Genomic DNA, 23,441 nt, shown 5'->3' with positions numbered 1-23,441 from the left:
TAGGCAACATCTGTCCTTGGTGTTTCCTGTAACTTGATGTATAAACCTAGAGATAACTGATTGGATTCAGGTTCCGCCTTTTGGCAGGTGACCTCTTGGTTGGGGGTATGTACTTTTCCATCAGGAGGCACAGTTGTCGGTCTTTTCCTGACGTTAGGAAGCCTGTGAGAATCCTTGTCCAGATCCACTAAATATTCCGGTGAAGGCTGCAAAATGGAGATATGACAATTCTACCATGAAGCGTTTTTTTGTTTTTGTTTTGTTCATAAGATGCAAACCAGCCTCTTTGCGAGTGGGAATAGTCCCATACAGACGGGTAAATGGGGTGATGCCTCACTTTGACCTTTGGCCACAACCCCTAACCCTGCAAACTTGGCCTTGACGTCACTCCCCCGGCCCCTTCATCTCAGTCTGACTGTGCTCTACGTTTAACCACTAGTCCTGGCCGGCTCCATAACGTCAGTCTTGGCCCAAATCCTACGACCCCTGACCTGCGACCCCAGGTCGGATCCTGCCTGTGCAGGAGGACGGACTTGCGGGACAGCCAATAGTCTAAAGTCCCGAGGGATGGTGCCCAATCGCGCGGCAGAGGAGGCGGGCTCTGGGAGAAGCCAACAGCTTGTGAGGGCGAGCCGAGCAGCACCCAATAGCCTTGAGCGAGAGGCGGGCGCCTAAGGGAGCCAATCGCCGGAGGGACTCGGCGCGGCCGCAGCCAATGGCCACGGCGCGGGGGCGTGGCCCCGACTCCCGCCCGCTCCACCCCCCGGCTCCCCAGCCATGGCCGGGAGCGGGCGGCTGGCGCTGCGGAGCTTGCCCGGGCCGGCCTGGGTGCGGGGCTCGGGCGCGGCCGTGCTGAGCCGCCTGCGGGACGCAGCTGTGGTGCGGCCTGGCTTCCTGAGCGCGGCCGAGGAGGAGACACTGAGCCGCGAGCTGGAGCCCGAGCTGCGCCGCCGCCGCTACGAGTACGACCACTGGGACGCGGTGAGGACGGCGGCGCGGGGGGCGGGCCGGGGCCGTGGCGCTCTGGGATGGGGCTGGGAAGGGGGCGGGCTTGGGGAAGGGGCGCTGCGGGCGGGGCCGGGAGCGACGCCCGGGGGGGCGGGGCCACGGCGGGCGGGGCGGGGTCTCGAAGCGAGGGGTCACTGGCGCCAGGGGCAGCACTTCGGAGGCGGAGATGAGGGCAGGTCCATAACTGAAAGCAGGACCTGGAGCCGAGGGGTGGTTGGAGGACAGGACCAGGGTTAGAGGCAGAAACGAGTGTGGAGCGAGATGAGGGAGGGTCACCGGTTCGGGGCGGAGACTGACACCGATGAGTATTGCGGCGGCGGGGCCAGCATTGGGGCGAAATATGAGACAGAATTGGGCGGATACAAAGGACAGGCCAGACCCGATGCGGCAGGGTTCGAGGTTTGAGACCCAGGATTAGGTTGGACCAAGTTTGCGAGCTGAGGGCGAGCTCAAGGGTATGCTGGGAAAACCAGCCCCCTGCTCCGTACTGTTCCTCCGCGCCTCGGTTTCCCGGTTTCCCCCCCCGGAGTTTCCAGGCTTGACCTGAGCTCTCTATGCAGGCCATCCACGGCTTCCGAGAGACGGAAAAATCGCGCTGGTCAGAGGCCAGCCGGGCCATCCTGCAGCGTGTGCAGGCGGCTGCCTTTGGCCCTGGCCAGACCCTGCTGTCCGCCGTGCACGTGCTGGACCTGGAACCTCGGGGCTACATCAAACCACACGTGGATAGCGTCAAGGTGGGCAGAGGCCGGCACCCTGGAGCTCCCAGCAGGGGGTTGGGCTGACCAGGCCAGAGCCTGACCCACCGCCATGCCCCCTCAGTTCTGCGGAGCCACTATTGCCGGCCTGTCCCTGCTGTCACCCAGCGTCATGCGACTAGTACACACCCAGGAGCCGGGGGAGTGGCTGGAGCTGCTGCTGGAGCCAGGCTCTCTGTACATCCTCAGGTACTGCCCAGCCGAGGAGCCCCCAGAGTACCAGTCACTGGTCGGACCCCCACGCAGCTCTCAGAGCAAACACTGCCATCCCCCACACAGCAGGTGCTCAGCCCGGAACAGGGGTGCCTCCCACCCCCCAGCCACAGCTTCTGTTTTCTGTTGCAGAGACTCAGCCCGTTATGACTTCTCCCATGAGATCCTTCGAGATGAAGAGTCCTATTTTGGAGAGCGTCGAGTTCCCCGGGGCCGTCGCATCTCTGTGATCTGCCGTTCTCTCCCTGCGGGGATGGGCCCTGGGGATCCCCCACAGCTGCCCCCTGCTGGCTGACCTCAATCCCTTCCCCCAGCTTCTCAGAGACCCAATGTTTGTGAATAAAGTTGGAGAATGGACAAGCCGGCCTTCCTTGCACTGGCTGTTTGCCTGGGCTGGGATCTGCAGGAGCCCAGGACCCCGCCTGCCCACCACTCACTAAAAGCTAAGGTAGTAGGGTCAGGATACACCCCACCGAACACAGAGTCACGAGGCCCAGGAGCAGTTTCCTTTATTGTGATCTTTGCTCGCAGCCCCAGCCCACCCCGCTTTTCATCCTCTTGGCATCTAAGTCACTAACAAATTTGAAGTCAGCAGACACCTGGTGCGGCGGCAGGGCCCCAGGCTGGGAGCCCTCAGCCGCCACAGCCGCAGGCAGCTGCTGAGAGCTGGGGCACCCGCTGCCAGCGGTGGTGGTCATCAAGAAAGGCCACGTCAGCATACCGGGTGGGCCGGCAGCAGGGGCCGCCATGCGCTCGACCCTGGCCCCGTAGACGGGCCAGTGTCAGGCCGTGCTGGGTGAGGGCACTTCGGGGACAGCTGCCAGCACAGTAGCGGAAGATGACCGTCTCCTCTGAAGTGTAGCCCAGGCCCAGGTCCGCCACTGGCAAGGGCAGGCTCCACAACTGGCATGGGCTGGCCGGGGCTCGGCGCAGGCGGGCACCTGGGAGGGGTAAAGGGTAGCTGATGGCAGGCCTGGGTCAGCCAGGAGGGAGTCTGGGAGTCCCTCAGGGTCCTGGGGGTCCTTACCTGGCTGTGGCCTCCAGGTCCCCTCACCTGCAGCCGGCCCAGAGGAGAATGCTCCCTCCACCAACAGAGACCCAAGAGCACCAGGGCCCCCGCTGAGGCCCAGCTGCAAGGACAGGAGCAGCAGAGAGCAGAGCAGGACTCTTCCTGTGGCCATCGTGACAGCAGGGCCTGAGGGTGGGGACACCCAGTGCCCTCACTTTATCCCCCATCTGGGCTGGGTAATAACCTCTTCACTGCCAGCTGCTGCTCGGGCATGAAGGACCCCGTGTTCCCCGCCAGCTCATCTGTGTCCTCAGACCCAGGTAGGCCAGCTCCCTGTCCTTCTAAGAGTTAAGGGCACACCCCCTCATCCAGACATTCCACAGACCCATTTCCGACACCCCCTCCGCCCCCTGATTTATGAGTTATGGTGGCAGACAGGGCCCAGCCCAGGGCAAGCAACGAGGGTCCCCATCTGACTTGCTGTCTAGAAGAGGTAGGGGGGCTCTGTGGGTCCCCCGGTGGGGGCTCTCCTCACACAGGCAGGATGCTGAGGCTCAGGAGCCCTCATGTTGGGTGCCAGGCGGAGTGGGTGTGTGTGCGGGAAGGAGGCGGGTTGGCAGGTAGGTTAGCTAATGGGGACTCCTCCATCATGGCTCCTGCCTGGAGGATTAAGATGTCAAGCCCATCTCCGGGCCTGGCTGAGCCAGTGTCAAAACAGGAAAAAGGAGTGGCCGGGGGACAGCCAAGAGCTGGGACCCAGTGGGCAGCAAGCTCACCCTGCCAGGACTCCTGCCTCTAGAAGGCCCCCTGAGACCTCAGCCCCGTCTTCGTGTCCACAGCATCAGAGCGAGAGGGAAGGTCGCCTCCCACTGGGTTACAGAGGCAGCTGCAGGTCACAATGACTTCCACACCCAGCCTGTGACCTCCGGGAAGTGAGCCTCTGTGCCTCACCTGTGAAAGGGGGCCGGACGAAATGCTGAGGATGGAGGCGCATTTAGTGTTCAACACGGTGCCTTGCACTGGGGAGCTTGCAAAAGCTTTTGAGGTAACGGAAATTCAAATAGCTTGTGCATGTTGAAGAGACGCTTGACCTCACATAGGTGAGACCGAGTTAAAACTCAGGTGAGATGCACCCCCAAGATTGGCAAAAATCAGGAAGTTTGCTTTCACAAGGCTGGGGTGCACATGACAGGTTCACGCCCATGCTGTGGCAGGAGTGTAAGCCAGGAGCAGCTGCCCGTCTGCGAAGGAGCCTAAATCCCATGCCTTTGGTCCTAGCGACCTGTTTCAGAACCTGCCCTACACAGGCGAGTGAGGACACACGCCCAGGGCTCCCCACTGCCTTTATCAGCAAAAGATCCTAAATGAGCAAAACTGCCCGGGAGGAGATGGCTTCAGGAACTTTGCTGTGGCTCTTGTTGCCATGGTTACTGAGGTCACTTTCAGACAGAAAAACACTTGTCCAAAGTCACCAGAACTAAGAAACACAAGCAGGGTTTGAACCCAGGTCCCAAGTGACCTGGCCTGGCGAGGAGGCCTCAGACTGTGGTGTGCATGGCCGTGAGTGCAGGAGGGGAGGGCTTCTTCCTGCTGTCCCGAAAAGGCCTGGCGGAAGCATGGGGAAGGAGACTGCACCCACCTGGGACATTCCTGAGAATTAGCCTGACAGCTCAGGCATGCCCACTCGTCAGCCAAGGACCTGTGGAACTGGGTGGGGAAGAATTTTCCACCTGCAGTTTCCAGTCCTGGGCAAGATGGAAGCCCAGCTTCCTGCCCTGAGCTGGATCACTTGGGACAGGCGTTCAAAATTCCATTTCCAGCAGTGTTACTGTCTGTGAACTTGAAAAGTCCTCCCACTAAAGAACACCTAGCGATGCTGGGAAAAAAAATAATAAATGAATGGATACCTAATGTGTAAGAAAAGGGAAGCCCCAGAAACCACTGGAAAGCTGAAAAAGCCAACATCAGCAATAAATAGGGTTTCAGTTTTTGCTGAAAATGGCACCACATAGGACAGAGCTAAGAACCACCCAAAATGGATTCAGGCTGCAACTCCTGGCGGGAACAAAGGCAAAACCCATCTGGAAGGGCATGCTTGCAGACTGCCCAGGAGTCCCACAGACAGAACCCAAACGTGGCCACCTGTCCCCCACCTGGGATTATAAAACACATGACCCAATCACGACGGGGAGTCAGAAGGTGGAACAGGATGCTATGAGCTTCAAGTACTGATGTGTCTGCCAAGACTATAAGACAAGGACGCTTCAAATGAACATGTGAAAGAAGGGACCAAAAATACTAGGGGCACAACACTCAAAAGGGACCAGCTGATCTGAAAAAGAAACTACGTAGCTCACGGGTTAGTGGCAGATAAGCCACAGCGTAGGGAGAACGGGCGAAGCGCAGACAGGCCTGAAGGAACCACCCAGCACGCGACGAGGCTCTCGGGCTCCAGGAGGAGGGCCCGGGGAGAACGAGAGCAAACTGAGGAGAAGCCGGTTAGGTTTTTCCAGACTCATTAATGCCGGGTCCTGGGATCCAGGGAGTAGGGTGGCGGGCGGTGGGACCCGTGGCAGTGAGTGTGTGGGAGTCAAGGGCCCACACGGTTCTGGAGCCTCTCCGCTGGCAGAGGGCGGGGCCAGCCCCTCACTCCTTGAGGGAGAAGTGCATCTTGTCGTTGATCATCTTGCGCTCGGGATTGAGGCGCTTGAGGATCTGGGCCAGCACGTTGACCGTCTGCTCACTGCTCAGCCCTGTCTTCTTGGTCTGGAACTTCTTCAGCAGGTCCTTGGTGGTCATCGGCTTCCGTGTCAGGTAGCGGCGCACGGCGTCCTCAGTCACCTGCACGTCGCTGGGGAGCCAAGCACACAGTGGAAGGTGAGCGGGAGGCCTCCCTCCCTGTGGCGCCTGCCCCGGCCCTGCCATCCTCGCCAACTCACCCGCTGCTGGGGGTCGACTTCCCGGACTGGGGCTGCGGGGTCGACTTCCCGGACAGGCTCTGCGGCCCGGTGTCCAGCCGCAAGCGCTTGGCCGCCGCGGTCTCGTTCACCCGCTTCCCTGCGGGGGGGGGGGAGGCAGCGCTGCGGGTTAGACTGGAAGGCTGGACCTGTGAGGGGGACCCCAGCCGGGGCGATGCCCTGACCATGGGCACAGGTGCCTCAGACCCTGATGCCCAGTGGGGAGAACAAGGACCGAGGTCAAGAGGCCACTCACCCTGCTCCAGCTTGCTGGCGGCCGCCCACAGAGTGGAGGACGTGCTGCCGCTCTCGGTGCTGGGTGTGCCGGGCCGGCTGTTGCCCCGGGAGCTGCCGCCCGACGGCTTCCGCTCCCTCTTGGGGGGCGTTTTCTTTTTCTTTGAATTTCGGGATTAGAGATGTGAGTGAAGACAGAGAGCACACCCACCGCCCCCCCCCCGCCCCCCGCCGCGGGGCTGGGCCTCACCGCCATGAAGAGGGCCGAGGAGGCCTCGCTGTCGATGTCACTCTCCTCCGAGCTGTCCGACTCGTCACTGCTGTCTGTACGGACCAGAGCAGGGGCGTCAGGCTCGGAAACCCCTGCACCCACCCTCGGCTCTGCCTCAGGTAAGGCGGCCTGGGCGGGGGCAGAGGGAAGGGCCTCGGCGGCCGAGCTCACCTCTCCTCCGCTTCTTCTCCTGCGGCGTGGGCGCCTTCTTCTCCTCCTCCTCCTCCTTCTCCTCCTCAGGCGGCTTCTCCTCCTCGCTCTCCTCGCTGCTCTCGCTCCGTTCATCCACACCCTTGGGTCCCTCCTCCTGCTGGGTGACCTTGGGCTTGCTCCCCAGCTCGTCCTCGGAGCTGCTGCGGGACAGAGAGGGCAGAGGTGAGCGTGTCCGCCAGGCCAGCCTGTGTCTCGCACTCGCCTCCCGCCCCCCTCACCTGGAGCCATCAGACATGTAGTCCACCTCCTGGCCCTCGAAGTCCCCATCGTCACTGTCCTCGAAGGCCTCATCGTCTGAGCCCTTCTTCTTCTTCTTTTTTCGCCCCACCTTGGTCATTGGCGCCTTCTTCTTGGCCTTGGGGGCTTTGCCACCTGGGGAAGTGGAGTTTCGTAAACTCGATAATGTTGAGACATCTTGGAGATCTTGTCAACGGGGAGAAGGCACCCACAACTAGCCAACTCTTAGAAGGCCCAGGGCTTGCAGAGAGGTGCATCTCTTACGCAAACCAACCAATCCTGGGTGCATACGGGGCGTTATCTTACACCCGGAGCCACCGTCTCCTGCCCTACATCACCCGTGGAGCCCAGAGCCCACTGGGATCATTCACTGCGCCCTGCCTAGTCTCTCGGAAATCCCAGCAAAGGCCGCAGCCGCGTCCTTCCCGTCTCGCCTTTCAGCTGCCGCCAGCTCTGGTGCTTCCCCGTGCGGCCCCGTGCGGCCCCGTGCCTCTCGCTTCCCGGAAACTGTAACTGAGCTTTTCTTCTGATGGCGTTAACGTCGCCTTGTCACTCAGCTACCTTTATAAATCAAGACCCGGGCACAACTCAGGCGGCTGTGCTGACCGCCCCAGCCACCAGGCGGCGCTCCGCCACGGCTCACCCTCCTCGCCACTGGCCTCGCTGTCATCAGAGGACATCTCCAGGTCGTCCTCCAGGTCGTGGATGCGCAGCTCACTGGCCTTCTTGCGGCCGCGCTTCTCCTTCTCCTCATCCTCCTCGTCCTGGTCCTGGTCCTTGAGCCGCCGCTGCTGCATGATGCTGAAGTGGTTCAGGACTTTGTTCCTCCTATGGGCAGGGTTTGGGGCACAGTGGGGTCCGACACCAGGCCTGGCTCCACAGCCATCCTGCGGAAGCCGGGCCTCTTCCTGGCACCTGGCTGGGTGCTGCCCAGAAGGCACACACAGACATGACTTAGGTCATATGAGGGGTGATCTGACCTCAGGAGCCTCGCACACATGGCACGGACACCCTGAAATCGCATGGGAGAGCTGACCCTTCTTCCTCTCCCTCTGGCCCGAGTCCCTCAAAGAAAAGATCTCGGTGCGCTGCTGGCACCCCAGCACCTTCGGGCTCAAGACCAGCCTCAGGCAACAGACACCTGCCTTCATCCAGCCGGGACCTCCTGCCTGGGGGTCCCATGGCATCCAGGGACGCCCTGCCCGGCCTGCCCATCTGTGCTGCGGGGCTCAGCTCAGTCCCCACCCGCTCCGTGCTCACAGGGCCCTGTGCGTCCCTGCTGGTCTGATGTCTCCCCACCGGCCAGGGAGCACCCTGACGGCCCGGCGGGGTCTGGCTTGGTCGCCACCGGGCCCCCAGCTCCGACCGTTTCGGCCCCTCCTGGGGGGAGCTGGGAGATGGTGCCAGCATCGGCACCTTGCCTCCGTCCCGGGCACAGGCCTCACCTCTCCCACTCCTCCTCGGCCTCCTCGGCCGTGAGCGTGCGGTGCCGGGCCAGCGGCGTGAAGTTGTACCAGTTGTGCACCGGGAAAGCCTCGAAGGCCCCGTCGGGGCACTGCGTGAAGATGTAGTAGGACGTGTTCTCTGTCACACCTCCCTTCTTTATGCCCTTGAACCTGCAGAGAGCCACAGGAATAGCAGGGCCCGAGGGACAGCCCTGCCCCACCCAAGTCCCCGGGCCTGCCGCCTCTACGAAGCCACCTGGGCTCTCCGAGCACCATCAGAGGCTGGGGGCCTTGGGTCGGCCCTTCAACATCGGGAAAGCAGGGCCGCAGTGTGCTCCTTGCAGAATGGGCCCGGGGCGCCCATGCCTTCCTGGGAGGGACCGCTGAGATGGGTGCAAAGGATGCAGGCCCAGAGTCAGACCCGTCTGGACCTGCGCCAGCCTCCTGGCCTCCGCCCTCACACTCTTCCCTGAAAGTCCGGCCAACCTTACAGCGCCCCCGCATACAGCTTCCAAGCGGCCCCCGGCCGCACGACCGGGGCGGCTGCCCAGGCTTCCTGCATCCTGCACAAGCACCGACGCCGTTCGTTTATAAAACTCCACAAAGGAGGACATTCTGTCACCCCCGCTGTGCCGAAGGGCACAGAAGTGACAGAGAGCACCCGGCAGAGTACGGGTATGAGGGGGACGGGGGCGGGCACCTGCCGCCGTCACCACTTACTTCCTGCCCGACTTGCCGTTGACACGGAGCAGCCAGGGCTGGTCCTCGGCCCGGAACTCCTTAAGGACGATGCCGAACTTCTTCCTCCGAGCCTCCTCCCGCAGCTTGCGGTTGAACTCGCTGCCGGCGCCTGACTCAGGCATCTCCTCCTCCTGGTAGATCTTCTTGTTGCTCAGGTCACGTTCCAGCCGGGCCTGAGGCAACATGGCAGGGGCAGCAGGAAGCAAAACCTCTTCTCAGGGTACCTGCCTTGGCTCAGGCTGTGCCCCCACCCCAAGAACACCCTTTCCTGCCCCCAAGTTGGGCCGTAGACGCTGCAAGCCAACTTCCCGCTTGGCGAAAAAGGGTACGAGGCCGGTGCTCGGTGGATGTGAGTGAAGGGATATGGGCCAGCCTTGTGCTAGGCCTGTTTTTGCAGCTTTTTGAAAGTTTGCAATTATTTCCAAATGAAAAGTTTAAAAAAAAGTAAGATCATAGTGGTGATAAAAAAAAAAAAAAGAAAAACATTGCAAACAACTCGCTTGCAGCTGGCCCTCTTCTCTATCTCGCATTTGGCTCTAGACTTTCCCATGAATTCAGATGCCACTGAAGGCTGAAGTTTTCCAAATGTCAATCTCTGGACAATTAGGCGGTACACATTACCTTAAAGTGCACATTTGTAATTCTGCCCTGACCCTCACCCCTCACATCCATCAACAAATCCTGTTGACTCCACTTCCGAAACACAATATGATTTGGTCACTTCTTACCTGTTTGCTCCCAGCCCGTTGCGGCTCACCAGGACCAGAGCTGTCGCTCCCACCCTGCCTGCGGCTGCCCTTTACATCTCAGTGGCTTCTGCTATACACTGAACATGACTTTCCCCACAAAACACATGTTGAAACCTAACCCCCACTAGGATGGTATCTGGGGGCAGGGCCTTCGGGGGTGATGAGGTCGTGAGGGTGGAGCCCCGGCGACTGGGATCGGTGCCCTTATAAACAGGACCCCAGAGAGTTCCCTCGCCCTTTCCGAGAGGACACAGCGAGAAGACTGTCTATGAACCAAAAAGCGGGTCTCACCAGACACCAAATCTGACCGCCCCTTGATCTTGGACCTCAGCCTCCAGAACCGTGAGCAATAAATGTCTGTTGTTCATAAGCTCCCCAATCTACAGTGTTCCGTTACAGCAGCCCCAATGGACCGAAACAGCTTCCAAAGTGGACACAACTTCTAAATGTTCTGTTATCAGGAGAAGGCCTCCTGCAGGGCCTGACGAATTCCACTCAGAGGGATGTTCAGCAGCTCAGCCCGGGCCTTAATCATTTCTCTCCACTGGGGGAGCACAGAGGAAACTAAGCCTTAGTTACTATCACAACTAAGCAACTATTACCACTGCCGAGTCCAGGATCAAGTTCTCACCCCTCTCAGAAGCGGGGCTTACCTGATTCCAAGTAGCGAAGTTGACTTTATCGGCTGCATTGAAGGCCATGATGTTATATTTTTTGGTTGTATTTCTGGAATGGGTAAGAAGAGGCAGTGCTCAATCAATCATTCAGGAAAATCTCCGTAGTTCAGCCTTTTGTGCCAAGCAATGCTGAGGACCCATAAAACACCCCAGAGGTTCCCAGTCTGTCAGGGAAGCCAGACCCGTACCCCCAAACCCCTGCAGAAGAACGGACAAAGATTAAGAAGAACCCAAAATGTGGGGAAAATTAAAAACTCAGTCCTGGGCAGGATGGAGGGCAAGCAGGGACTGCTTCCTAGAGGAGGAAAATACTGGAACTGGATTTTGGGGGATCAAGAATCCCCCAGCAGAATCACAGCTGGGGAAAAGGTACCCCTGGCAGAGAGAACGCTAGGATAGGGCCTGCAACTTATTGTATGTATACTAACGTACTCATTCATTCATTCCACTCAGAAAACAGCGATGCCCCCAGAGAGGCCTCAGCTCGACCGAGGCCTGCGCTCAGGTCGCTGCCATCAGGACGGGGAATCACAGGCAGGGCCCGACGCGCCTTGGAGGCTCGTTAAGGTTTTAATCCCTTTTTGGAAGGGGTGGGAGGTGAGGCTGGGGACTTACTTAGGAACTCGAACGACATACTCGGTGACATTCTGGCTGCCGGGGCCCTGCACGGAAAGACAGCGAGATAGTGAGTGAAGGCTGCAAAGGCCGCCGCAGGGACCCCCGAACCCAGCCTCGTACTTACGAGGGCCGCCATGGGCAAGGGTCGGTGGTCTGTTCTGATCCGCGTCCTTTTCGCCTCTCCTGGGGTGCGCGACCTTCAGTCCTGGGGAAGCCACCCTCGCGGCTTCGGGTCGCTGGCCCCGATCGAGGACACCAAATCCGAGGTGCCACCGACTCCGGGAAAAGCTACCCGGAAGCGGCGCCAGGCGGGCCGTCTGCGCCTGCGCCGCCGCCGCACCTGACGGCGTGATCCCCCCGCGGGCCGCGTCACGGTGGCACCCTCTCCTCCGCCCCGAGCCCCTCGAGCACTGTCGCCTGGCCTCCCGGGCCCCTCAGGGCAGAGAGCGGGCAGGCGCTAGGGCCAGACACCTTCCCGCGTTCAGGAGCCCGCCGACAGCTTTACGTAGAGCGGTTAATGCGGTCAGGACATACGGCACGCCCTCCCGCGACGTCATCACGCAAGGGCCGCGAGGCATCCTGGGAAGGGAGGTGACGCTATCTGTGCGCCCGCCCACCCCTCTCGCACACTGGCTCTCGGCGCCTTGCGCGTGCGCCGCCCCACTAGGAAGTGGGTCCAAGGCCTCATCACCATAGCAACCGAGGCCTTCTCTGGCACCCTGAGCTGCCGCCGCTCCAGCTGAACCTCTTTGGGGTTAATTTCCTCCCTCTGCCCCGGGACATCCCATCACCTTGCTGAATGATTGGGCCAAGGGCCCTTGTAACGTTGAGCTGAGCCAGGATGGGGCGCCACCACCCCATGGGCCGCTGGCTGGATGGGTCTGTGCAAATCCGAGCTACCCAAGATAGGCGGGCCACTGAGGCCCAAGGAGAAGGGTAACATCGCGGGGGCGGCAGGGGAGGAGGCTGTGGAGGGCAGCAGGGAAGTACAGGTACCCGAGCCGGCTTGTTCATGTGTGTTCACGCTCCCCGCCCCCGCCTAGTAGTAACACAACTGCGCATGCTCACAGATCAGCCATTCATGAACCCTCTTGCGCTCCTGCTGTGCTGAGTCCCGGGCACTCCAGGTTGACCAGCTCCCTGTCCTCTTGGAGACCTCAGTACCGTGCAAGAAACTGTCTCAGAACCCAGGAAGTTCTGAGGTGCGATGATAGAGTCACGGGGAGAACGTGCCCATGTGTCATGACTGGATTAACGGCACTATATGGTGTCTAAAACCCAAGTGACACTCCAGGAAAAAGCACAACCGGCTGAGGGCTCAGGAAAGAGAGGAGGTTTAAGCTGAGCCCTGCAGGATGCAGAGGAGTTGGCCAAGCAAACATGGAGGGAAGCAAGACACCAAAATGACACCACGCACTGCAGCACCCCACAGGTGCGACTGGTGGCTGTGGACATTCACTTATTCCTCACCCTTTACTGTATGTCAGGAACTGCGAACTTCTAGAAATACAGGGACAAGTGAGACAGAAATAGTCCTTGCCCTCGTGGAGTAGAGTCTGGCTGGCGGGCAAACAGGAACAAGTAAACAGGCCGATCATGACCACTGCTGTGGCAGAAATGGGTTCTGCCCAGGGAATGACGATGGGTGAGCTGTGACCTGAAGGCATTGGAGCAGGGACTTCCCAGATGGAGGGAACAGTGGGGCGTGGGGAGGGATGAGCTTGGCAAGTTCAAGGGACAGAAAGGCCAGGAGGCTGCTGCACTGGACCAGAGTGAGAGAAGGGGAGAGTGGTATGGGGTGAGTCTGGGGCATGGGCCAGTCCCTGTCCCTGTCCGAGCTCGAGTTTCCTGACTCGTAAAATGGGATGACGGAGTTGTCGTGATGCTCCAGAGAGATGCTGTGGGCAAGGGGCCCAGCCTGCTCAGGCTCTATCCTCAGCCACGGAGCCCGCGGCAGCACCAGCCCACGCCATACCTGGACACACACCCTCAGACGCCGCCCTAGGGCAAAAGTGGGTATGCCAGTAGACCTGTGTCCAGGGTCACCCCAAGGATGTGCACTAAGCCGTGGACACAATCACATTGGTGCCCACTGAGCCCTATAGGCACCGACCCCTCTCCCTCCTTCCCTGGGCACCGCAGACCTCCTCAAGCCCCCGCTGATCATCTATCTTCATGATGGCCGGCCCAGGCTGTAGCAAAGGGACACAGTGCAAGAACATGGCAACCAAGTCTGGCTTCTGCCACGTGAGGCTGGGCCAGCTGCTGCGGCAGGGGGCCCAAAGCAGTACCCGGCAGAGCTGTGCAATCCAGGATATCATGCTACGGAGCTCCTGGTGCCCAAGGCAAGAGCTCATGAGAACACGGGCAGAGGAAAGAAGGGGGCACATTGGGACAAACTTCCTGGAGAGGCCCCATGGAAGCCGATATGCCTAGCAGGCTGCAGCTCCTCACTGGCCACTGTTTCGCTGCCGCGAGCCTCTGTGTTCTCATCTGTAAAGTGGGAGAGCAGATGGACCCACAGCAAGTGTGCGGTGAGGTTTGGAAGATGACATTCGTATAAAGCACTTGGCAGAGTTCCTGGCACTTAGGAAGCACTCAATAAAATTAGTTAATATTTATTCCTTTCATGACCCTGGGCACGTATAGCATTGGCTCCTTCTGCACCTGTTTCCTCACACACAAAATGAAGGTCACTCCACTACCACCTGTAGGGCAGCTGTGATGAGCAGACGAGACCCAGCCTGCCTGCCCAGTAGACTGTCTCCGTGCCCACTCCTCGAAAGTGCTTGCAGAGGCCCCAGGGCACTGGGGCAGACTCCGGATCTTAGGTGCTGGGTGGGGCAGGTGTTCCCCAAATTCACCAGAGGTCCAGGCTGAGAAAGAGACCTGCCAAGGTGACCCTAGAGGTCACCCACCCACCCCTTTCCTTCCCAGGGTATCATCCTAGATATGATCAATGACAACATACCGTCCTGCCCAGAGCCGGGGCTTCCTCGTCGATGGCTTCCCCCGGGAGCTGACACAGGCCAAGGAGTTCGAGAGCATTGTGAGTGACCCAGAAGCGTGTGAGGGTGTGAGGCGTGACGCCATCCCTCTCCCCGGACCTCGATGGAGGTTAAAAGGGGTGAAACTCAAGGGAGAGGAGACGACCAGAGGGAAATGGAGTTTTGTACTATCAAGGGACAGTCCGGTTGTTGGAAGCTTCCAGAATCCGGGTGAAGAGCTCGAGAGCTCTCTGAGGACAGGGACAAAGCCATTTTAATATCTCCCTGCTCAGTTCCACTGAGTGGTGGTGGGGGGGGGGGGCGGGGGCGGGTTGCAGCATCTCTGGGCCGTCAGGATGGAACACGATTCCTCGCTCGTCTCTTCCGCCACCTGTCCTCACATAGAACGGGCTCTGTCCTCGGGCGTTCGAGGGGCAGACTCAGTCCCTGCCCTTAGGATGCCAGTAGGCAGCAACACGTGACGTGTACAACAGAAAAGTCGGGTAGTGGTAAATGCAGTGAGGACAGAAGGACGTCCGGAGGGACGCCGTTTCAGTGTGGGTGGTTCAGGCGGCCCCTCGAAGTGGGGACACCGGGGGGCTGAGCGATGGCGGAGGAGCTGGCCGGAGCTGGGCAAGCTGGAGTGAACTTCCTCGGGTGATTTTCACACGTCAGCACGCTGACTTTATGAGGAGGCCCATCCAGGCACCTGGACGGCGAGGGCTGGAGTGTCTGGAAACGACTGAGCAGGAGAGAAACGGAGGCAGATTGTAGGTCTCGAGGCTTTTCTGGAACTCGCTGGATTCCAGGTGAAATGCCTTCGAAGAAGTCTGGGCGGGAGTCACACAGAGGTGGCCGGCCCGGGACAGCCGTGCGCGGGGCGGGGAGGGCCCTGCCCCTCATTCTCACCTGCATCGAAGCAGTGCTGGTAGGCTCGTCGCGACGAGGTCACGGGCTTCCTCCCCTGGCCTGGAAGCTCCGAGGGCAAAGGCCGTGCCCACAGACCTCTCTGCCCTCGATGGCCCTGGGCCAGTACCTGCCCCAGAGGACGTGCCCAGTCACAAATGCCTGGAGGCCCACAGGTGGCTGTGATGTCCCAAGAGAGGCGACAGGCTTCCAGCCCGTGGGCCCCATTCCATCCACGATCTGTTCGATTTTCACTCTAGAGTGTTTAACCCTTTTTAAATTTAAATCAGTGGCCCACTTTCAAAAATCAGGAGACGCCACATCAAAACTCCAGCTTCTCTTGAAAACTGCCTGACCTGGCCTGCATGTCCCCATGGCAACAGCCCAGCATGGCTCTCCACGCTCTGTGCAGGTAACCGATCTTCCGGAATGTCTCAGAAGAATGTTTCTTGCACTGTGAGCATCCTGCTTTCTCAGAGGGACCGGAGAGCTTGCCCAGGGTCACGTAGTTAAGGCAGCGGCAGGCACGACTGTCTGTTCAGAGTCTGGCCTGCCCCGGCAGGCAGCGTGTCGGGTGAGGACGCGGGGAGCCACCCGCCCGCCCCCTGCCCCAGAAAGCACTGTGCTCAAGGGGTGGTGGGGAAGACCAGACGAGGCGTGGTGATCAGGTTGGAATTAAACAAATGCCCAGGGTCAGGAGGCCCATTTATCTGGGTTGACCTTTCTCCCAAAGTGTCACCTGCACTATAGGACAAAAGATGGTTTTAAGGGGTTCATGGGACATTTAAAGTAAGCATGTATTTTTAAAAACTTTTTATTAATTCCAGCCTCACAGGACATGGCCAAGGTGGTAGAGGGGGCCCACTGTGCCCCTCACCCAGCTTCCCCCCAAGGCAATGGTGTGTCCGGCCATGAATCAGTATCAAAGCCGGGCTGTTAGCATTGCTATGTATTTGTTTCACGGGTACCTCTATGACAAGGGACAATCACATCCTTTACCAAAGTGCTGTCATTGCCTTAAAAAAAAAAAAAAAAAGTTAAGCAGAAAAAGGAAGTTGGGAGAATTCAAAGTCTCAAACAGTGCTGGCAGCCAAAGGCTGACGAACGTTTACCCCGCAACCCCCTGGGCAAGCTCCGACGCGCGGGGGCGACCGGAGACACCCACGTCGCAGCCGCGGTCCTCGCGGGAGAGAGACGGCGCTGGTGCGTGCTCGTGCCGCACGCAGTGGGGTAGCCAGCAAGGACGTCCTTGGTATTTTGATGCCCGATTTCGGAGAACAGAATCGGAACGGTCCAAGGAGCCCACGTCCCTGGCACAAAGCACTGTGGGTCTGGCCACGCTTGCGTCGTCTGTGCCAATACGTGTGACTGGTCGTGACTGCCGTGTGCGCGTCTGGAAGCGCGTCCCAGCCCCCGTGATGGGCGGGTCACCGAGATGGCCGCCGTGAACCCCCGGGGACCCTCTGATGCCCGGTCCGCATTCGAATGTCCCACGTCTGAAAAATGTCTCGGCCATTTAGGGACAGAGCCAGGCCCCTGCCAGGCCGGGCGGGCCGGCCGAGCTTCCCGCCGGCCGCCCTCGCGCCCCTGACCCTGACGTCTGGGGCGGGCATCGCGCCCCGCGTCGCGTCTGGAGCGACGCCCCGGCGTTCCGCCGCGTCCCCTCCCACCCCTCCTCTGCTGTGCACGCTGACAGTTAACCACAGACGGACCTGGAGGCAGGGTCCCTATGTTTCACGTTGTTGTTTTTTAAATCCACAAATACTTCAGCACATCTTTTCTGAAAAATGAAGACTTTCGTAATGTCGCAACGCTGCCAGCGTCCCGTCTTCGTGCCATCAATCGGGTCAACATTCAGATGTCCCCGAGCATCTCAAAGCCTTTTCCTTTCCACGGCCGTTTTGGTCGGGACTCAGGCGAGCCAACCTGCTGCGACGCCCCGCCTGCGGGTCCCCTCACTCGCCGTCACTTGTGTTTTCTCGCACTTGTCACCGAACGGGCCAAGCCTCCGGTTCTCCTCATTCTACAGGGTGGCTTTTGCTGCTCGACAGTTTTTCGTTCCTCTCTCTCTGTTTCCTTGAAGTGGGTGGGGTGTCCAGAATCTGGCCCACGGCTCGGACTGGTTTTCCAGGCGAGCGTCACAGGTGCTGACGCGACTTTCTGTCACGTGCCGTGCGATGCACAGCTGTCCCCGCGCCATGGCTGGTTTATTGTTTGACTGTGTTGAAACGTGAGAGGGTTCAGGTCCCCGAGTGCTCACCGGGGCCCTGGAGGCGGGGTGCGTGCTGTGCTCGCAGAGCCCTTTCTCGGGCCACTCCCGACGCCGGCAGGGCGATGTCCTCTGTTCCGTGATGGGCCGCTCCCTCTCCTTGGTGCTATAGGAAGCAGGGTGAGTTCAGTGCAGAGCTCTGTGTTTTGACACTTTCTTTTTTGTATTTTTTCAGGAGGCGCCTACATGCCTGGTCACCACTCCCTTAGTAAGGGGTCTGTTAGAGGCAGAATTGTGGCCCTCCCAATTCCACGTGCTGAGGTCCTGACCCCCAGAATGTGACTATCTGGAGACGGGGTCTTTAAAGAGGCGATTATATCAAAGGCGGTCGTTAAGGTGGCCACTAATCCAATCTGACAGGTGTCTCTGTGGGAGGAGGTCTGGACGCAGACCCGCAGACAGGGGAGACGGCCATCCACACACGAGGAGCGTGGCCTCGGGAGAGACCAACCCTGCCGACGTGTCGATTCTGGATTTCCATCCTACAGGACGGTGACGAAGTAGAATCTCTGTCGTTGGAGTCACGCGGCCTGCGGCCCTTCGGTGTAGCAGCCCCGAACACGGCACGGCGCGAAATACCCGTCAGACTCTTGTCTCATAACTTTCTTTCACGGTCACGTCTTTCCACGTTGCTTAGCTGGCATTCTTCCCTAAAGAAATCTCCTTCCTCACTGAGGGCACCTTGGTTATCCTGAAATGCAGTTCCTACCAGGTGGGATAAATGTGTCACTCCTCCTCTTTAATGGCCAATTTTCAGACCAAGGAGTTGGTGTCCTAGTTACCTCCAATGGTGACAGTGGGGTTCATTATTTCGTATCCCTTTGTTCTGTTGTCATTGTGAACTCAAGGGTCTTCCTTTATTTATGTCTGTTATAAATGTGTGTCAATCAAGTACAGTCTTTTTTTTTTTTTTTTTTTTGGTGGTGGTGCTCAAGCTGTCACATCTTTGGCCAAGAGGGACCCTTTCCCACTGTCACTTGTGTCCTTTTTGACAAAGGACGAAAGCTGTTTTAAAACTGCTTTCGGACACAAGACCTCCCGCCCTGTCTTTCGCATTTTCTGCCCAGTCCTGGACCCGGCCGTCTCTCCAAGGGTGTCAGAGGGACTCGCGGCCCTGAGTTGTCATGGTTTCCAGGCTTTTCCAGGAGACAGAGGAAACATACACTTTTGAAAGGAAAGAATCAGAAGTCCGTACCGCCTCACAATATCGGCGTTTCTACTCTTTTCTCTTTCCCTAAAAATGTGGGTTCCTAAAGCCATTAACGTACTCATTTGCATAATCCGAGAAACAGCTTCCAAATGATGTACGGACATCAATGACGAGGACAAAGCCACCGAAGGTCGAAGGACGTTTAACGCCTCTCTGCAGCTCTGGTTTCCCTCTTCTCTTCCTATGGACGTGCCATAAAACACCGGGTTGCCTGAGAAAGCTTTCTGCGTAGCCACGGCTTTGACACGCAGCTGGGTACATTCATTTCAGTTTGAGTCTTGATATGGAGGGATTGCTTCAATCTTTGAGTATGTAAATTAGTTAACAATTCCAAAGTTGCAGCCACCTGAAAAGGCATGTTCGGGGTGAGCTTGTTTCCGCTCGTCCCTGTCCACCCCCCTCCCCAAATGCGCCCTCCCTCCCCCACTGGCTTTTGGTTTGTCCTTCTGGGGTTTCTTTCTGCAAATACAAAGGTTTGTGTGTGTGTGTGGGGGGGGTGTCCCTCCTGCTCACCCCAAATCTGACGTTCTACACATGCTGGTCTTCATTTTTTAACTTTATAACGAACCCCGACGATCTCGTCCCAGCACTCAGGGTCTCCCACGTTACTCTTCACAACAGTATTCCGCCGGGTGGCAGTGCCGCCGAGCATTCGGCCGCTCTCCCAGCGACGCGAAGGTGTTGGACGACTTCACGACAGACTGACAGACAGCAAGGCGTTTGCAATCTTCTGCCGGGACAGACTGACCTTTGCACGTCATCTCACAGTTTTGCTCATGTCTTTAGGATCAGATCTTAGGAGTGAGTTGCTGGATTTAAAAGAGATGCACAGACCGTGTTGCTACACGGCACCTCACTCTTCGTCCCACAGTGCCTCCAGCAACAGGTAGAAATGCCCGTTTCCACGCGGCCGCGCCAAGGTGCTGCCGACCGTCTGGATGTCTGTCGGCCTGCCGAGGCGCGAAACGGCATTTTGGCATCGTTTTAAATGGGCCTCACTCACTCCTACCGAGGTTGAGCACCTTTTCCAAAGTGTAAGGTTCATTTCTTCTGTGGACTCTTCTCTATTCTGCTTTTTCCCCCCAGCAGATTGTTGGTCTTCTTGATTTCCAGGAACTCTTTACGTACGTGAAGGTTATCAGCCCTTTGTGATACATATGGTTGCACATATTTCCCCATTCCCGATTTGTGAGTTATCTTTCGACTGCTTTATTCTTTTGCCATGCAAAAGTTTAAAATTTTTTATCAAATTCCAACATCTTGTTATTTCTTCTTGATTTTGAGGGTTTTTCCCCCTCAATCCTAGGTTTATAAGGGAATTCTCCCATGGTTTACTTGGCACCTGTGTGATCTTATTTCTTACGTTTATGTCTCTGATCCATTTGGAACTTAGATTGTTTTTGGAGTGAGGTGAGGCTTCAATTTGATCTTTTTCCAAACTGTGATCCTGTTGTCCACCATCTTTTGGTGAAAAGTCTCTCCTGTCTCCACTGACGTGAGATGCCGCTCTAGCCATATACCAGCTTTCCAAATTCACTTGAGTCTGTTTCTGTTCCAGGGGTCTGTCTGTCCTTTTTGTGCGCAGCTGTTTTAATTAGGGCAGCTTATCAGGTTTTACTATCTGGGAGGGTCGAATGCCTCCTCCCCTGCCCCAACCGCCCGTTGCTTTCCTTTGCCCAGGTTCTCCCCACCATTCCTACTTGTTTTTGTACATGAATATTAGATGCAACCCAACTCAACTTAAAAAAAAAAAAAAATCACATTTGGGTCACATTAAAATTATCAGCTGATTTAAAAACTCTCCGCTCCTTTATAATGTTGAAATTTCTATCCAAGAACATTTGTCTCTTCCTTTGGTTCCAAATCTCCTTTGAGTCACTTGGGAATGTTTTATTCACTTTTTCCTTGAAGATTTTTCTTAAGACTTCATGCAATTTTAGAAAAAAATTCGCCTATGTTTCATGTTTTATTTTTGTTTTTGTAAACGGGGCCTTCTTTTTTAACTGGCGACTTTGTGTACAAGCTGGTTTTGACTTCTGTATGTTAATGCTACATCCTGTTACTTTATCAAATTCTCTTAAGTCTACGCTAGTTTGTTGATTGCGTTTTCTAGAAATAGAATCACATCGTCTGCAGACGTGGTTTCACCTCCTTTCCAATTTCAGATTTCTCAAATCGCTTTATCTCACTGCCTCGGTGAATCCTCTCATACCTTACCAAGTCACAGTGGCAAGAGCGGGCAATTTTGCCTTGTCCCCAACTTTAGTGGGAAAGCGAGTTTCCATTAAGTAAGTAATACACTGGCTGAGGATAATTTTATCAACTCCTTTTTTTAAAAGTCCAGAATACATGCTGGATTTTCAACCGCCTTTTCTATGTTTAGGAGGATAATCATGACTTTTTTAATATTAATAAATTGTATTGAACCGTCCTTGCTTTCCTGGAATGAATCCCACTTGGTTGAGATTGTTTTTGAGTGTGCTGTTGGATTCCTTTGTACAAGCAAATTCTGGAGGAACTAGGAGGTGGAGCTTCCCGTGGGTAGCCGTTGTGAGCTGGGAAGGTCTCCCTGAGCCGGGCCAGTCAGGGAGAGCAGCCAGTGGAGTGGGCGGCGACAAGCTGGACAAGTGAAGACTACTCGCCCCGTTCCGTGCTCTGCAAACGCGTGCGGGCATTTGCGGCTGCAGCGCTTACCCCGAGATAACTCGCAGATTATGGTCCTGCCCTCGCACCCGAAGTTTGGCAGAAAATATCTCGCTTTCATTATCATTTGCACATCACTCTAGTATATCGATAGCCTTTGGAAACACGTGGCTTCACTCTGTTTACAGCATTGTTTTTAGTAGTGGTATTTCCACTTACGAAACATAGTAATTCTCGATCGCTGAAAATGTCAAATCCTAGAAAATGTAGCGTTCCGACATGATGTTAACATCGTTCTCAATTGTCAGCCGAGGATTCATTTGACGAATCCAATGTATGCACACATTTCTGTTACGTTGGGATTAGAGACAAGCTCTCTTTGGAATGACTCCAAGAACAGTTTTTGTATTTTATTTTCATGTTGAAAACCAGTCGGGTTTGCTTCAGCCTCAAAGAGTGTGTTTATGTAAAATTAAGTGGCAGCAAGCGGCACTTTTTTTCCTAAACGGAACACGGGTTAAACCCTATTTTAAAAAGCGTATTTCAATGCAATGCCCATTAACGAGGACTAGTTAGGTAAATTACGGTACATCCACACAGCGGAGTACCACACGGCAGTTAAAAAGAATCAAGAATCTCCTAACGTGCCAAGATGGAATCATTTCTGATAATACAGTGAATAAAAATCAAGGGCAAATATGGGTCTTCACTGTTTGTATATAAAAAAAGGAAAAATATCAGAACAGGACTTATTTCTACGCCTAAAATCAGCTCCAGAAGGAGACACAAGAAACAACACTCGGCCGCCTCCGGGGCGGGCAGGCCTGGGCGTGGACAGCCAGGGGCACGCCACTCTTTGCTGCTGGTTGGTCGGCTTGAGCTCTGCTGATAGCCTTCTAATCCAAAAATAAATGTTAAGGCAAAAACCTGGAACCAGAAAAATAAAAAGGACCCAGGGGGCCCCATTATTCTCCTCCGGCCCACACAATCCTGGATTCCTGATCTGGGGGTGCACAGGGCCTGCCAAGCCCAGCCTCTTTCTCACCCGGCCCCTTTCCTGGGTGCCTAGGTGGGCTGAGCCCCCAGCATCGTCATCTGGTTTGCCGGCTCCACGGAGACGATGGCCAGGAGAGCACTGGAGGGGCCGGGAGGGGCGGCAGGCGGGCGGGCGGACTGCGAGCCGGCATCCACCAGTGCCTGCAGACACCCAACAACCAGTGCGAGCCCGTCCTGACCTCTCCCAGCAGAACCTGCCCCGAGACATGAGTGTGCCCGGCTGGCTGCCCCCCGCCCTGGCCCCCAGGGGAGCAGGGCTCCAGCTTCACCAGCACCGGTGGCACTGTGTGGCACGGCCTCTCCGGGCCGGTGACCCGCTGGGTGCCGAGGACTTCCGTCCTCTCCGCTGGGCAGTTCCGGTGTAGGCTGCGGCCTCCCAGCTGTGATGCTTAAGACCTAAAGGCGGTGACGGGCTCCCAAACTGCAGAATTAAACACTTAGAACGTACCTATCAAGCATAGGATCGTGACAACTGGCCAACCGCAGCGCAACTCAAATCAACAGATTCTCAAGGTGGGAAGCAGGGACGGCAATTCTCAAAGCGACTCACGCAATTCCTGTACTTTTCATGGTCACAGAGAGAGGGAACTCCGGTGATGTTCTCACCCCCGACGGACGGAACATGAAGCTAGAGAGAGGGACAGCGGTGCCTGTGGACGAGCTCCGACCACGGAGGACAGGACGGGAGGCCTCCTCCCTGCGGGACCCGCGCCAGGCTCGTGGCCTTTGCTGACTGCGCCCCTCCTCCCTCCCTCACCGCACCGCACCGCACGCAGCTCCGGACTCTGCCCGCACTTCAGAGAGGCCGTGAGCGGTTCCCCCAAGCTGAGGCGGAGGTCAACCCCGCTGAGACTCAGAACCAGCCCCGCGTGCTCCCTCTCCTCTACATCTTGGCAGAAGCCAATCCAGAAAACATTTTCGCTAAGTGCTGCTGTCATCGGAACCCTGCGGCAGACAGGAGGGGCCGGGGGCCAACTGCCCGCACAGGGCTCAGAAGGGGTGCAGCGCCTGTGGAGTAGGACGGCGTCTGGGAAGCCCGGGGCTCTAAGCTGACTGCTCACATGTCCCCAGAGCAAGTCCTTCCTGGCCCGCGGCGCCACAAGGTGGGCTTACTGGGGCCGCCAATGAACACTCTGTTAAGGGCCGGTCCCTCACACAGGTGCAAGGTCGCCCGCCGGGCAGCGCCCCCTAGCAGCGGCACTGTTGCGGGCTCCCACTCAGCGCTGCCATCGCAGCCCGTGGG

General features: G+C 57.4%; 3 protein-coding genes across 4 annotated transcripts; 1 reads left to right on the top strand and 2 right to left on the bottom strand.

Annotated features, from left to right (window-relative positions):
* The first annotated feature begins 760 nt into the window (after positions 1–760).
* On the top strand, positions 761–2,341 carry ALKBH7 (alkB homolog 7). The gene is made up of 4 exons (XM_016145237.2): positions 761–981; positions 1,569–1,742; positions 1,828–1,952; positions 2,109–2,341. Exons 1-4 carry the CDS (start codon positions 778–780, stop codon positions 2,269–2,271), a joined length of 666 nt encoding a protein of 221 aa, XP_016000723.2. The 5' UTR covers positions 761–777; the 3' UTR covers positions 2,272–2,341.
* Positions 2,342–2,467: 126 nt separating this feature from the next.
* PSPN (persephin) lies at positions 2,468–5,083 on the bottom strand. Its single transcript, XM_016145245.2, has 2 exons — positions 3,004–5,083; positions 2,468–2,917 (listed from the first exon to the last, which is right to left on the bottom strand). Exons 1-2 carry the CDS (start codon positions 3,155–3,157, stop codon positions 2,610–2,612), a joined length of 462 nt encoding a protein of 153 aa, XP_016000731.1. The 5' UTR covers positions 3,158–5,083; the 3' UTR covers positions 2,468–2,609.
* Positions 5,084–5,484: 401 nt separating this feature from the next.
* On the bottom strand, positions 5,485–11,663 carry GTF2F1 (general transcription factor IIF subunit 1). Of its 2 annotated transcripts, none has more exons than XM_036234035.1 (12): positions 11,252–11,663; positions 11,125–11,171; positions 10,486–10,558; positions 9,063–9,256; positions 8,343–8,513; positions 7,541–7,725; positions 6,879–7,032; positions 6,619–6,797; positions 6,427–6,500; positions 6,199–6,337; positions 5,925–6,042; positions 5,485–5,836 (listed from the first exon to the last, which is right to left on the bottom strand). In XM_036234035.1, exons 1-12 carry the CDS (start codon positions 11,261–11,263, stop codon positions 5,632–5,634), a joined length of 1,551 nt encoding a protein of 516 aa, XP_036089928.1. In that variant the 5' UTR covers positions 11,264–11,663; the 3' UTR covers positions 5,485–5,631. The 2 variants fall into 2 exon arrangements, with proteins under 2 accessions (XP_036089928.1, XP_016000708.1); XM_016145222.2 differs by having other exon boundaries at positions 6,619–6,800; positions 11,252–11,660.
* Positions 11,664–23,441: the final 11,778 nt, after the last annotated feature.

The sequence above is a fragment of the Rousettus aegyptiacus genome, unplaced genomic scaffold (genome assembly GCF_014176215.1).
Source record: "Rousettus aegyptiacus isolate mRouAeg1 unplaced genomic scaffold, mRouAeg1.p scaffold_m13_p_16, whole genome shotgun sequence".
Taxonomy (NCBI): Eukaryota; Metazoa; Chordata; class Mammalia; order Chiroptera; family Pteropodidae; genus Rousettus; species Rousettus aegyptiacus.
Note: the sequence above shows the minus strand (reverse complement) of the source record. Positions and strands in the feature narration are given on the sequence as shown.

Bases quoted from the DNA above. Each gene is read 5' to 3' on its own strand.
- ALKBH7 (XM_016145237.2), top strand. From the start codon at position 778: ATGGCCGGGAGCGGGCGGCTGGCGCTGCGGAGCTTGCCCGGGCCGGCC. The intron at 1,743-1,827 runs GTGGGCAGAGGC...ATGCCCCCTCAG, and splicing joins CACACGTGGATAGCGTCAAG to TTCTGCGGAGCCACTATTGC. The intron at 1,953-2,108 runs GTACTGCCCAGC...TTTCTGTTGCAG, and splicing joins GGCTCTCTGTACATCCTCAG to AGACTCAGCCCGTTATGACT.
- GTF2F1 (XM_016145222.2), bottom strand. The intron at 7,726-8,342 runs GTGAGGCCTGTG...CCCTGCCCATAG, and splicing joins GCCGAGGAGGAGTGGGAGAG to GAGGAACAAAGTCCTGAACC. The intron at 6,801-6,878 runs GTGAGGGGGGCG...TCTGTCCCGCAG, and splicing joins TACATGTCTGATGGCTCCAG to CAGCTCCGAGGACGAGCTGG.
- PSPN (XM_016145245.2), bottom strand. From the start codon at position 3,157: ATGGCCACAGGAAGAGTCCTGCTCTGCTCTCTGCTGCTCCTGTCCTTG. The intron at 2,918-3,003 runs GTAAGGACCCCC...TACCCCTCCCAG, and splicing joins GACCTGGAGGCCACAGCCAG to GTGCCCGCCTGCGCCGAGCC.